This window comes from Cervus canadensis, chromosome 25 (genome assembly GCF_019320065.1).
Source record: "Cervus canadensis isolate Bull #8, Minnesota chromosome 25, ASM1932006v1, whole genome shotgun sequence".
Lineage (NCBI taxonomy): Eukaryota > Metazoa > Chordata > Mammalia > Artiodactyla > Cervidae > Cervus > Cervus canadensis.
In genome coordinates, this window is record NC_057410.1 from 26,848,355 (window position 1) to 26,863,663 (window position 15,309).

General features: G+C 38.4%; 1 protein-coding gene across 1 annotated transcript in view; it reads left to right on the forward strand.

Moving 5' to 3' along the window:
• Positions 1-240: 240 nt before the first annotated feature.
• The window catches only part of TMPRSS12 (transmembrane serine protease 12), a 28,917-nt gene continuing 13,848 nt past the window's right edge, over positions 241-15,309 (forward strand). Inside the window, exons 1-3 of the mRNA XM_043446467.1 lie at positions 241-451; positions 1,141-1,336; positions 13,598-13,866. Coding sequence (XP_043302402.1) covers positions 241-451; positions 1,141-1,336; positions 13,598-13,866 — 676 coding nt within the window. The remainder of the gene's footprint in view (positions 452-1,140; positions 1,337-13,597; positions 13,867-15,309) is intronic.

A 15,309-nucleotide genomic window follows, 5' to 3' on the forward strand; every position in this document is an offset into this window, starting at 1 on the left:
AAGGGTGAGGCCTGCCTCATCCAAGTTATCTCGGCAGCCTCACAGGCCTCACGTAATGCTCCTAGCCTACTTCACGTGCAGAGTCCTCCCCCGCCGCCCCGCGCGCCTCGCCACCGCCTTCCGCTCCCTTCTCTCCCACCTCGCAAACCACAGTACCTAGGCCGCAGGGCCACGAGCTCGCGGCGAGGCGGGAGCCGGCAAGAAATGCCTGCCGCCATCTTGCCCACCGGGAGTTCAGACATGGCGCTGGGGCTCCTGAGCGCAGCGCTGCTGTTTCTGGCGAGCGCTCGCATATGCTCAGAACACTACTCGCTCTTCTCTGAAAGCAGTAGGCGCGGCTCCTCGCGGGAACAGGCTGGCGGTCTGGGGTGGCCTGAGGCCGTGAGTAGGAGGCCCCCAGTACAGAAGGCGCGCGAGGCCCGGGAACAGGAAGAGCTGGACGCAAAGGGCAGTATCTGTTCTCTTCTTTAGACAGTCGCCCTTTCTTTCTTTTGTCCCACTTAAGTAGTGTTTGAATTTGGGGCCCTCCTTTCTGTTTTTACCAACTGCCTTTACCCAAAAATTTACAGACCCTAGCAGTTCTATTTTAATGATGACTGTAACAGTAGTACTTACGGTAGCAATGCCATACACTTGTGCGTCTGTATAGGCACCTTAAAATATTCTGGGGTGTGTCATTACCATTTTACAGATTAATAGTTCACTGAAATTCAAAGCTGAAAGGGCTGTTAGGTGACTTTTTCATGCTACAGTTGATAAAAATTAACCCCACAAGTTAAATGGCAAGTTATTAGAAATTGTAGCTCTTGGTTCACCAGTCCCAGGAACTCTCAGTTGCCATTTCAGATAGGGAAAAATGCATTACCTTACCAGAGAAACTTATCTCAATAGTACACTTTTCAGAAGTTTTAAAATTCATGAATTGAGCTTATATGATGTCTATTTGTAAGCAATTAGACATCATGTTTGTTTTAACTCACTAAGATTTTTTGGTCAAAATATGGGCATAGTTTAGGTATCCAGCTTGCTCTATCAGTTTTTTTAAATAGGAATTTGAAGATTATATTAATGTATTAAGATTAAAAACTAATACACATAATAATATGTTCAGTTCAAATAATATATCGTTTTTATTTTTAGCTTGTGGAATAGCACCACTTATGCGTATGTTCAAGGGGTCTCGGATTGTAGGGGGCACAGAAGCTCAAACTGGCGCATGGCCATGGCTAGTTAGCCTACAGATTCAGTCCGGCAGATATCGTGCTCATGTATGTGCAGGAAGCTTAGTGAAAAACAGATGGGTCCTCACGGCTGCCCACTGCACTAAGGACGCTACGTATGTATTCAGAACATTCCTACTTTATTCTTTTAGGGGATATTTTGAAGCTCTTCTCACCTATTAAGTCCTGACATTGCATCTTTACTGGTCTGTTCCTTTGACACTGTGGGGAGATTAACACATTTGGAGAGGGGCAACCTGTATCCTAATCCTCCTCTGATACTTTGTAGTGCAGTGGTTTTAAGGTTGTAAGGTTCCAGAACCTACAAGATGTACCAACGTGATCAAATAATATAGCTGTGTTATACTGTCACAGAATCTTAAGAGTTCAAAGAGGTATTTTAAGGGTTTAGTTCAATTCTCTGTCCTATATTTGAATCCTTCTTACAGTACTGAAACAAAGGGTTCTCTAGTCTGAAATAATTATTGCTTTAATGCATTGAGCCAGGCATTTTTTCATACACAGTTTCCACTACTCCCCACAACCACTCTTTGCTAGTGGGAGACCCTGACTGGAAAGCAACAAAATCAGGGGTCAAATCCAGGTGTGTCAGAATGAAAATCCACACACATAACCATATCATTTGGCTTTCTACTTAAAATACCTTTTGTGATGATGAACCTTGGAAAGAACCTCATTTAAATTTTGTACAGCTTTAATTCTTAGAAAGCCTTTCTTTATGCTGAATAAGTGTCTTGACTTTCATTCTGCCTGTTGAAGCCATATGTATTAAATTTCATTCCTCTTCCAAGCATTTGAAGATAGTATTAATTTTCCACCTAACGGTTCTCAAGGCTAAATCTTGATATTTTTACCTTTTTCTCAAGAAAAATTTACTCAGTATATACTAGGAATTGGGCAAGATGCTGAGGAAGTCAACATTACTCAGGTACAGTCTATTTTTTAGGAGTTCCTCCTGTTTCAGAAGACTCTGCCACTTCTATTCCTGTTCCCCTTCATTTTCTAAATCTTGCACCATGAGATGTCCCTTATTCCTTCTTAAAACAACTATTTATCAAAGACCTGCTCTGAGATTAGGTACTGTTTGAGGATGTTACATATAATTCTGTATTTAAATAAAATACCCTCCCAGTAGCCCTCTGAAATTGCTGTTACCTCCATTTCACACTTGAGGAGTCCAGAGATCAGAGAGATCTGGTAACTTGCCCAAGATCACACTGCTGTAAAGTGGCAACCTATTGATTTAAACCTATTCTCAAATCTATGCTGTTTCATTATATCTCACTGTCTCTTTAGTATTTTTCAATATTTTCCTCTTGTTTCTTCCCTACAGCTTTCAAACATGTGTAGGTCATCATTATTTAACAAACAAACGAACCCTACCTGTTTCTGTTCTTCCTTTCACTACTAGATTCCTTGAATAAAAGACTCCTTTTGCTTCATCTGCATTGACTCATAAAATCCCAGGTGCAATCTGTGGCTATAACACACTATTAAAGACCCACCTCCATGCCAAATCCAATGAGCTCCACTCAGTCCCCATCCTATTTTCTCTCTATAACATTTGGCAAAGTTGATTACTGTTCTCTTCTTTCTTTCTATCTGGCTGTACCACGGGGCTTGTAGGATCTTAATTCCCTAACCAGGGATCCAACTCACACCCTCTACATTGGAAGTGTGGGGTTTAACCACTGGACCACCAGGGAAGTCCTTGTCATCTTTTAAATTACAGTATTTTCAAGAGTTCCACCTTCTATCCTCTTGCCTTACCATCTGAACTCTTTCCGAGAGATGTCTCATCTCGGAAATGAGATGAGACTCCTGTTTTAGCAGTCATCATGTGCTAGTAACTCCCAAATCTCTCCAGCTGAGTCATATTTCCAGCTCCCTCCTATATACATATATATTGGAGTCACATTCTCAAGAAGTCTAAACATGAAATTTTAAAATCTTTCTTCTAATTCTCTTCTCTATTTTCTTAGATAATAGCTTCACCAACAGTTCCATTACCCAGAGAGTTAGTTGACTCTCTCTCTGCAGTATCTCTTAAATTTGTTTCTTTTTGTCTCCCAATACTACTCCCCACTGATTAGAAGTAGATTCAGAATATCAGTCTCCATATCCTTAGTTCATTACTTACACTACTTACACTATTACTGTGGTAAATATCTGAATGAGTGTGAAGTGGTATCTCATTGTGGTTTTCATTCACATTTCTCTCATGATTAGTGACAGTGAGCATATTTCCGTGTGCTTTCTGGCCATCGTAATTCTTCTTCCTTTTTTGAAGGTTTGTTTTACTTTATTTTTGGCTGCATCATGCAGCATGTTCTGTATGCAGGTCAGGAAGCAACAGTTAGAACTGGACATGGAACAATAGACTGGTTCCAAATAGGAAAAGGAGTACATCAAGGCTGTATATTGTCTCCCTGCTTATTTAACTTCTATGCAGAGTACATCATGAGAAGCGCTGGGCTGGAAGAAGCACAAGCTGGAATCAAGATTGCTGGGAGAAATACCAAATAACCTCGGATATGCAGATACCACCACCCTTATAGCAGAAAGTGAAGAACTAAAGAGCCTCTTGATGAAAGTGAAAGAGGAGAATAAAAAAGTTGGCTTAAAGCTTAACATTCAGAAAACTAAGATCATGGCATCTGGTCCCATGACTTCATGGCAAATAGATGGAGAAACAGTGGAAATAGTGACAGACTTTATTTTGGGGGGCTCCAAAATCACTGCAGATGGTGACTGTAGCTATGAAATTAAAAGACGCTTACTCCTTGGAAGGAAAGTTATGACCAACCTAGACAGCATGTTAAAAAGCAGAGACATTACTTTGCCAACAAAGGTCCATCTAGTCAAGGCTATGGTTTTTCCAGTAGTCATGTATGGATGTGAGAGTTGGACTGTAAAGAAAGCTGAGCGCCAAAGAATTGATGCTTTTGAACTGTGGTGTTGGAGAAGACTGTTGAGAGTCCCTTGGACTGCAGGGTGATCCAACCAGTCCATCCTAAAGAAAATAAGCCCTGAATATTCATTGGAAGGACTGATGCTGAAGCTGAAACTCCAATACTTTGGCCACCTAATGCGAAGAGCTGACTCACTGGAAAAGACCATGATACTGGAAAAGACTGAGGGCAGGAGAAGGGGATGACAGAGGATGAGATGGTTGGATACATCGCCAACTCAATGGACCTGAGTGTGAGTAAACTCTGGGAGTTGGTGATGGACAGGGAGGCCTGGCGTGCTGCAGTCCATGGGATCACAGAGAGTCGGACACGACTGAGGGACTGAACTGAACTGAACTGATGCGGCATGTGGGATCTTAGTTCTCCTACTAGCAATCAAACCTGGAAGCATGAACCACCAAAAAAGTCCTGTATTCTTTTTTGGAGAACCATTTATTCAAGTCCTTTGTCCATTTTTATACTGGGCTCTTTGGTTTTTTGTGGATATTGAGCTGTAGGAATGCTTTATATAGTTTCAATATTAACCCCTTATTAAATATATATGATTTGCAAACATTTTCTCAAATTCTGTGAGTTGTCTTTTCACTCTCTCAAGTGTCCTTTGATGCAAAAGTTTTAACTTTGACCAACTCCAATTTTTTGTTGTTGTTAATTATATGTTTGATGTCACATCTGAGAATCACTGCCAAATCCAATATGGTGAAGCTTTTCTTCTGTGTTTTCTTCTAAGAGTTATATAGCTTTATTTTTACACTCAGGTCTTTGATCTGTGTTGACTTAACTTTTGCATATGCTATAAAGTAAGGATCCAGTTTCATTCTTTTGTAGATATCCAATTTTCCCAGCACCATTGATGGAAAGTCTTTCCTTTCTCCATTGAATAGTCTTGGCACTCTTGTCAACAATCAACTGAACACATATGCAAGAGTGTATTTCTGGGCTCTCTAGTCTTTTCATTGCCTTTTCATTGCCTGCCCTTATGCTAGTACCACACTGTTTGATTACTGTAGCTTTTCAATAAGTTTTGAAAACTGGAGGTATGATCCTCCAACTTCATTCTTTTTCAAGTTTATTTTGGCTACTTGGGGTCTTTTGATATTCCTTATGAATTTTAGGATTTTTTAAATTTCTGCAAAAACATTGATATTGGTATAGGTATTGCATTGACTTTTTGGAGCATTCTGTATAGCACTGTCATTTTTAATAATATTAAGTCTTCCAATACATGAACAAGGGATGTCTTTCCATTTATTTACATCATCTTTAATTTCTTTTAGCAAAGTTTTGTAGTTTTCAATGTATATAACTTGCTTTCTTAATCTTATGGTCTGAATATAAATTGAAGTCAGTTCAGTTCAGTCGCTTAGTCATGTCCAATTCTTTGTGACCCCATGGACTGCAGCATTCCAGGCTTCCCTGTCCAGCACCAACGCCTGGAGCTTGCTTAAACTCATGTTCATTGAGTTGGTGATGCCATCCAACCATCTCATCCTGTCATCCCCTTCTCCTTCTGCCTTCAATCTTTTCCAGCATCAGGGTCTTTTCCAAGGAGTCAGTTCTTAGCATCAGGTGGCCAAAGTATTGGAGCTTCAGCTTCAGCATCAGTCCTTCCATGAATATTCAGGACTGATTTCCTTTAGGATTGACTGGTTTGATCTTCTTGCAGTCCAAGGGACTCTCAAGAGTCTTCTCCAACACCACAGTTCAAAAGCATCAATTCTTTGGCACTCAGCTTTCTTTATAGTCCAACTCTCACATCCATCCATGACTACTGGAAAAACCATAGCCTTGACTAGATGGACCTCTGTTGGCAAAGTAATGTCTCTGCTTTTTAATATGCTGTCTAGGTTGGTCATAGCTTTTCTTCCAAGGAGCAATCATCTTTTAATTTCATGGTTGCAGTCACCATCTGCAATGATTTTGGAGCCCAAGAAAATAAAGTCTCTCACTGTTTCCATTGTTTCCCCATCTATTTGCCATGAAGTAATGGAACCAGATGCCATGATCTTAGTTTTCTGAATGTTGAGTTTTAAGCCAGCTTTTTCACTCTCCTCTTTTGCCCTCATCAAGAGGCTCTTTAGTTGTTCTTCATTTTCTGCCATAAGGATGATGTCATGTGCATCTCTGAGGTTATTGATATTTCTCCCGGCAATCTTGATTCTAGCTTGTGCTTCATCCAGCCCAGCATTTTGCATGATATATTCTGCATATAAGTTAAATAAGCAGGGTGACAATATACAGCCTTGATGTACTCCTTTCCTAGTTTTGAACCAGTCGGGTTCTATGTCTGGTTCTAACTGTTGCTTCTTGACCTACATACTGGTTTCTCAGAAGGGAGGTAAGGTAGTCTGGTATTCCTATCTCTTTAAGAATTTTCCAGTTTGTGGTGATCCACACAGTAAGTAATATAAACTGATTTAGCTATTCTTTGTCATTTGATGGAGGGTTTAATCTGTTTACATTTAAAGTAATTATTGATAGGTAAGGACTTAGCATTGCCATTTTGTTCATTGTTTTCTGGTTGTTTTATAGATCCATTATTCCTTGTTTATTAGCCTGCTGTTGTGTGTGTGTGTGTGTGGTTTGATGTCTTTTGGTATCAGTATGCCTTGACTTTTTTTAAATTTATTTTTAATTGGAGAATAATTGTTTTGCAAAGTTGTGTTGATTTCTGCCATACAACAACGTGAATCAGCCATAAGTATATATGTATGTCCCCGCCCTCTTGTCACAGAGCACAGGGTTGGGGTCCCTGTGTTACATAGCAACTTCCCACTATCTGTTTTACATATGTTAATGTTGCTTTAACTTCTTTATCATGTCCTTTTGTGTAATTGCTACAGGTTTTTCCCTTGAGATTATCAAGAAGCTTACACAAACTATCTTAAAATTATAACACCGTATTGTAAGCTGTTACAACTTCAATAGAATTCCTAAACTTTACACTTTAGCTTCTCCTCCACCTCACATTTTAGGATACTGCTGTCATGATTTATGTATTTTTATGTAACTAATGGATGATTATAGTTATGGTTATTTTTACTACATTAATTTAACTTTTAAACTAAAGTTGTAAGTAAATTATGTGCCACTATTACCAAATTACAGAATGTATGTTTGACTGTATGTTTACCATTACCAATGAGTTTTGCACTACCTTTTAATTTCTTTATGATGTTAATTAGTGTCCTCTTACTTTCACTCAAAGAACTTCCTTTAGCACTTCTTGTAAGGCTGGTGTTGTTCAGTCGATCAGTTGTGTCTGACTCTTTGCGACCCCATGGACTGTAGCACACCAGTCTTCCCAGTCCTTCACCATCTTCCAGAGTTTGCTCAAATTCATGTCCATTGCATCAGTGATGCCATCCAACCATTTTGTCCTCTGTTATCTCCTTCTCCTCCTGCCTTCAATCCTTCCTAGTATCAGTAAGTGTGTTAGTCACTCAGTCATACCTGACTCTTTGTGATCCCATGGACTGTAGCCTACCAGGCTCCTCTTTCCATGAAATTCTCCAGGCAAGAATACTGGAGTGGGTTTCCATTTCTTTCCCAGCATAGGGTCTCTTCCAGTAAGTCAGCTCTTCACATCAGGTGGCCAAAGGATTGGCACTTCAGCTTCAGCATTAGTCCTTCCAATGAATATTCAGGGTTGATTTCGTTTAGGATTGACTGGCTTGATCTCCTTGCTGTCCAAGGGACTCAAGAGTCTTCTCCAACACCACAATTCAAAAGCATCAATTCTTCGGCACTCAGTCTTCTTTATGGCCCAGCTCTCACATCCATATATGATACTGGAAAAACCACAGCTTTGACTACATAGACCTTTGTCAGCAAAGTAATGTCTCTGCTTTTTAATACACTGTCTAGGTTTGTCATAGCTCTTCTTCCATGGAGCAAATGTCTTTTAATCTTAGGGCTGCAGTCACCATCCACAGTGATTCTGGAGCCCAAGAGAATAAAGTCTGTCACTGTTTCCATTGTTTCCCCATCTATTTGCCATGAAGTGACGGAACCAGATGCCATGATCTTCGTTTTCTGAATGTTGAGTTTTAAGCTAGCTTTTTCACTCTCCTCTTTCACCCTCATCAAGAGGCTTTTTAGTTTCTCTTCACTTTCTGCCATTAGGGTGGTTATCATCTACATATCTGAGGTTGTTGATATTTCTCCCAGTAATCTTGATTCCAACTTGTGATTCATCCAGCCCAGCATTTCACATGATGTACTCTGCATATATGTTAAATAAGCAGGGTGACAATATACAGCCTTGACATACTCTTTTCCCAATTTTGAACCAGTCCATTACGTCCAGTTCTAACTGTTGCTTCTGGACCTGCATACAGGTTTCTCAGGAGGCAGGTAAGGTGGTCTGGTATTCCCATCCCTTTAAGAATTTTCCACAGTTTGTTGTGGTCTACACAAAGGCTTTAACATAGTCAATGAAGCCAAAGAAGATGTTTTTCTAGAATTCTCTTGTAAGGCTAGTCTAGTAGTAATGAACTCCTTCAGCTTTTGTTTGTTCAGGAAGTCTTTATCCAACAATTTGCTGTCTACAAGGGACTCACTTTAGTTTAAAGGCACACATAGGGGACTTCCCTGGTGGTTCAGTGGCTAAGAGTTTATCTTGCAATGCAGGGGGTGCAGTTCAATTCCAGTGAACTAAGATCTCATATGCCATGGAGGAACTGAGCCTGCATGCCACAACCAGACAGCACACACATCACAGTAAAAGTTCCCATGTGAGACTATGAAGAGTCCATGTGCAGCAACGAAGATTCCATGTGTAGCAACGAAGATCTGAAGCAGCCAAATAGATAAATTTAAAAAAAAATTTTTTAAAGGCACACATAGACTGAGAGTGAAGGGATGGATAATGACATTTCAAGAAATTGGTAACCTCCTAAAAAGCAAGGGTATTTATATTAGACAAAATAGACTTTAAGCATAAAATGGTAAAGGAGACAAGAAAAGATCAGCATACAATAGAAAAGACCCTGATGCTGGGAGAGATTGAAGGGAAAAGGAGAAGAGGGTAGGAAAGGACGAGATGGTTAGATAGCATCACCCACTCAATGTACATGAATCTGTGCAAACTCCAGAAGATGGTGAAGGACAGGGAAGCCTGGCGTGCTGTAGTCCATCAAAGAGTCAGACAAAACTTAGCGACTGAACAACAACAATAATAAAGGGGTCAAGCCATCAAGGAGATATAATAACAGTAAATATTTATGCATCCAACATTGGAGTGTCTAAACATATAAAGCAAGAACTAACAGAGTTAAAAGGAGAAATAAATAGCAATTCAGTAATAGCTGGGGACTTTAGTTGGGGATCTTAACAATTGACAGATCATCGAGAAAGAGAATCAATAAGGAAACAGCAGATTTAAACAATGCTATAGATCAAGAAGGACTTAACAGACAATAGGCAGAACCTTCTAGCGAACAGTAGCAAATTATACATTCTTCTCAAGTACACATGGAACATTTTCTAGGACAGACCGTATGTTAGGCCACAAAACAAGTCAGCAAATTCAAGGAGACTGAAATCATACCAAGGATCTTCTCTGACCACAATACCATGAAAGTAGAAATCAATAAAAAGAGGAAAATTGGAAAATGCATGAATACATGGAAATTAAACAATACTCTCCTAGGAAACCAATGGATCAAAGAAGAAACTAAAAGAGAAATTTAAAAAGGATTTTGAGACAAAAATGGAAACACTACTTATGCAGCAAAAGCAGTTCTAAGAGAGAAGTTCATGGCAATAAATGCATATATTAAGAAGCAAGATGATACCAAATAAACAACCTACCTCTGTACCTGAAGGAACTAGAAAAAGGAGAAACTGAACCTAAAATTAGAAGGAAGGAAATAATAAAGATTAACACAGTGTTAAATAGATACCAAAAATATATAAAACATTAACCAAACTAAGAGTTGGTTCTTTGAAAAGATAGACAAAATTGACAAACCCTTACTTACCAAGGAAAAAAGAGGGAGGACCCACATCAATAAACTTATAAATGCAAAAGGACATAGTACAACTTATATCACAGAAATACAAAGGATCATAAGATTTTTAAAATGGGTATAGAATCTAAATAGATATTTTCCAAGAGAAGATATATGAATGGTCAACAGGTACCTGAAAAGACACTCAACTCACTAGTCATCAGGGAAATGTAAATTAAAACCACAACAAAATATCACCTTACAATGGCCATCATCAAAAAAGACAGATAACAAATGCTGGTGTGGATGTGGAGGAAAAGAAACACTTGTGAACTCCCATAAGAGTGTGTAAATTGGTATATCCACTATGGAAAAACAGTACGGAAGGTTCTCAAAAAATTAAAAATAGTACTATAACATGATCCAGCAATTCTATCTCGGACTATATCCAAAAGGAAAGAAACATTAACTCAAAAAGATATCTGCACCCCATGTTCATAGCAGAATTATTTACAACAGCTTTTAAGTGACAAGTGATGGATGAATGGATAAAAAAGTAAAGAAATGTGGTGTGTGTGTATAATTTAGCCATAAATAATGAGGAAATCCTACCATTTGTGACACTGTGGATGGATCTTGAAGGCATCATGCTAAGTGAAATAAGTCTGACAGAAAGACAAATTCATATTGCATGTTCTCAGTTATAAGTAGAATCCAAGAAAAACAAAAAATCCCCACCAAATTCAGAGAAAAAGAGATGAGATTTGTGGCTTTTGCCAGAGGCAGGCTGTGGGGAGAAGGGATATTGGAGGAAAGGTAGTCAAAGGTACAAACTTCCATCATAAGATAAATAAGAACTAGGAACAACATAAAACATGATGAGTATAGGTAAGACTGCTGTATGATATACAGGAAAATTGTTAAGAGAGTATGTCCTAAGAGTTTTCATCACAAGAATTTTTTCTTTTTATTGCATAAAAATGAGATAATGGATGTTAATTAAACCTACTGTGGTAATCATTTTACAGTATATGTAGATCAAACCAATATGCAGTACACCTTAATATTATACAATGATGTATGTCAATTATTTCTCAATGAAACTGAAAAAATTTTAATTCAAGAAAGATAAATTAATTTTATCTTTGTCTTTAAAATAAAGATAATTTAATTCAAGAAAGAAAAGAAACATTATTTAATAGTTCAGTTCAGTCACTCAGTCGTGTCCAACTCTTTGGGACCCCATGAATCACAGCACGCCAGGCCTCCCTGTCCATCACCAACTCCCGGAGTCCACCCAAACCCATGTCCATTGAGTCGGTGATGCCATCCAACCATCTCATCTTCTGTCATCCCCTTCTCCTGCCCTCAATCTTTCCCAGCATCAGGGAAATGAGTCAGCTCTCCACATCAGGTGGCCAAAGTATTGGAGTTTCAGCTTCAGCATCAGTCCTTCCAATGAACACCCAAGACTAATCTCCTTCAGGATGGACTGGTTGGATCTCCTTGCAGTCCAAGGGACTCTCAACAGTCTTCTCCAACACCAAAGTTCAAAAGCATCAATTCTGCGCTCAGCTTTCTTTATAGTCCAACTGTCACATCCATACATGACTTGTGGAAAAACCATAGCCTTGACTAGATGGACCTTTGTTGGCAAAGTAATGTCTCTGCTTTTTAATATGCTGTCTAGGTTGGTCATAACTATCCTTCCAAGGAGCAAGTGTCTTTTAATTTCATGGCTGCAATCACCATCTGCAGTGATTTTGGAGCCCAGAAAAAATAAAGTCAGCCACTGTTTCCACTGTTTCCCCATCTATTTGCCATGAAGTGATGAGACAGGATGCCATGATCTTAGTTTTCTGAATGTTGAGCTTTAAGCCAACTTTTTCACTCTCTTCTTTCACTTTCATCAAGAGGCTCTTTAGTTCTTCTTCACTTCTGCCATAAGGGTGGTGTCATCTGCATATCTGAGGTTATTGATATTTCTCCCAGCAATCTTGATTCCAGCTTGTGCTTCCTCCAGCCCAGCGTTTCTCATGACATACTCTGCATATAAGTTAAATAAGCAGGGTGACAATATACAGCCTTGACGTACTCCTTTTCCTATTTGGAACCAGTCTATTGTTCCATGTCCAGTTCTAACTGTTGCTTCCTGACCTGTATACAGGTATTTAAAAGTAGCTTAAAGCATTTAAGCTATAATTTCCTTTTAAACACAATAGAACTAGGACTTTAAAATATTTTTACAAAGTTTTTAGAGGTTACCTAGTCCACTTTTAATATAGCTAAATATCTTCTACTTCCTTGGAATAAATTCTAGAAAGCTGAATTGCAGTGTCAAATACAACATAGCTTTTATAGGTTACTGGTACATGCTGCCAAAGTGCCCATCTATTTATATTTTCCCCAATGACTAAGAGTAACTTATGTTCCTCTGACTCTTGTCTGTACTGAGCATAATCATCAAATATGCATACACACGGTTTGCCAATTTGAAGGGTGAGAGGAGCTTCACCATTTGTAAACAACAGGGTATAAAGTAAATAGTTCCTCCAAACCAAATTCAAATGCAGTAACTATTAACCACTTGAGGCTTTAGTTGCTGATTTTTGACCTACAAAAGATTTTTTGGTTTAGTTTGATTTCTGCTTGCTTTTGCTTTTAAAGACTGTCAAGATCCATTAGTTGCTTCTTTTACATTTAGTGTCTTGCTTTATAAAGTCCTTTCTCACAAAGATACAGTCCAGTGGAATATATAAAGTCCTTCCCAACATCAGAGTTATATATTCATCTATATTTTCTTTCTGGTTTAAGTTTTAAACCTCTCATCCTAATTTAATATCCAAATGTTTTATTCAAGGATTTAAAAAATGTTAAAAAGTAAATAGTTTAGTGAATTCCCAATACATATTATGCAGCTTCAGTTCATCAGCTCATGCCTGATCTTATTTCATCTTTATTCTTGCCAACTCCCCCTCCAATTATTTTGAAAGAAATCTCAGACATACCACTATATGTATCTCTGAAAGATAAGTCTGTATTTAAAAGATCTGTGTATTTAAATATTTAATCCATTTGGAGTTTATTTTACTGTTTAGTATTTTTCAGAGATTTAATTTTATTTCACTTTTCAAACTTGTTTGTTAGTTCCAATACCATTTATTGAATAATTTATCCATTTGTAAGAACTGCTACCATATATTAAATTCTAAGGTACTTGAATCTGTTTGAGACTTTCTGTGCCACTGATCTTTTTCTCCTTTCCTATATCACAGTAGCTAGGTTTTTCCTTGGTATGACTTTGTCAGATGAAAGTAGGGTTAATTTTTTTTGTTATTAATCTAACATGAGAAAAACAAAAACTAGTGGGAGAAAAAGAATATTTACTTAAATAACCATGTTTATAACAAAAGCATTTACTTTCTTTCAGAAATCCTGTAATGTGGAGAGCTGTGATTGGAACTAATAATATAAAAGGGAATGAGCCATACAGCAAGAGGATCAAAGTTAATGCAATCATTATCCATCCAGACTTCAATGTGGAATCTTATGATAATGATATTGCACTTTTTTACTTAAAAAAAGCAGTGCGTTATAATAATTACATTCAACCTATTTGTCTACCTTTTGGTGTTTTCCAAAGACTAAACAAAAACACAACATGTTTTATAAGTGGCTGGGGAAGAACAAAAGAAGAAGGTAATTATAATCTGAATTTTGCTGATACAGATTTTCCTGATAATCAGCAGAGGGTGACCTCTTTTATGTATGTCTTTATATCTCTTTATATCATGAGTTTGAACAGTAGGTCTTTATAAACCAGTGAAAAGAAAATGTCCTTTAATTTTCTGTTTTTTTCTTCCTTGTGGGAGAGAGAAAGTTATCTTCCAAAGCAGAAATAGAGACTTATTTTGTTATACATGCCTACATGCCAAGACACTTAAACTTTTAGATTTTCTCAGAGAGAAGGCTGGTTCCAAGTGTTATTGTAGTTTCTGAGACTCCTGGGTGATAAAGCAAGTTCTGTGGCAGATTTGCTTATCTTAAATGATAAGCTTCTCACTATAAGGAATCAAATTTAGTATCCTTTTTATTTAGTGTACTGTTTAGTATCAAACAGGTTGATTGCCATGTATTTTCTATGGTGCACAAAGGGGCACAAAAAATTGACTATCTGAACTAATGGAAGGAATAAAAAAACATAGAAAACAGTCTCTGCAGACAATATTAAAGAAAAATATAATTGTATGACAAACATTATAACTTCCCTATGATAGTAGGGGATTTTCACACAACTCTTTTATTATTGGCATATTAAGGAGATGAAAAATTAGTAAAGATTTATAATGTTTGCCTTTCCAGTAAGTGGCCTGAGGTGATCTCTAAAAATAGTGCGCTATTCACTCGACCCAGAAAACCCCACAAAATCATGCAAATCAGGAGGTTCAAATCTTTGTGTTCACTTTAAGAACACTTGTGGAACTGCCCAGGCCATAATGGGTATGCATATCCGAAGAGCCACCAAGTATCTGAAGGGTGTCACATTTTTGTTTTGTTTTGTTTTTTCATTTATTTTTATTAGTTGGAGGCTAATTACTTTACAATATTGTAGTGGTTTTTGCCACATATTGACGTGAATCAGCCATGGATTTACATGTGTTCCCCATCCCGATCCCCTCCCACCTCCCTCCCCACCCCATCCCTCTGGGTCATCCCAGTGCACCAGCCCCGAGCACTTGTCTCATGAGGATGTCGCTTTAAAGGAGCAATGTGTGCCGTTCTGTCGTTACAATGGTGGAGCTGGGAGGTGTGCACAGGCCAAACAGTGGAGCTGGATGCAGGGTCGGCGGCCCAAAGACGGGTGCTGAATTTTTACTGCACATGCTCAAAAATGCAGAGAGTAATGCTGAACTTAAGGGCTTAGATGTAGATTCTCTGGTCACTGAGCACATCCAGGTGAACAAAGCCCCCAAGACGTGGCATAGGACTTACAGAGCTCAGGATCAACCCCTACATGAGCTCTCCCTGCCACACTGAGATGATCCTTACTGAAAAAGAACAGATAGTTCCTAAACCAGAAAAGGAGGTGGCACAGAAGAAAAAGAAATCCCAGAAAAAACTGAAGAAACAAAAACTTATGGC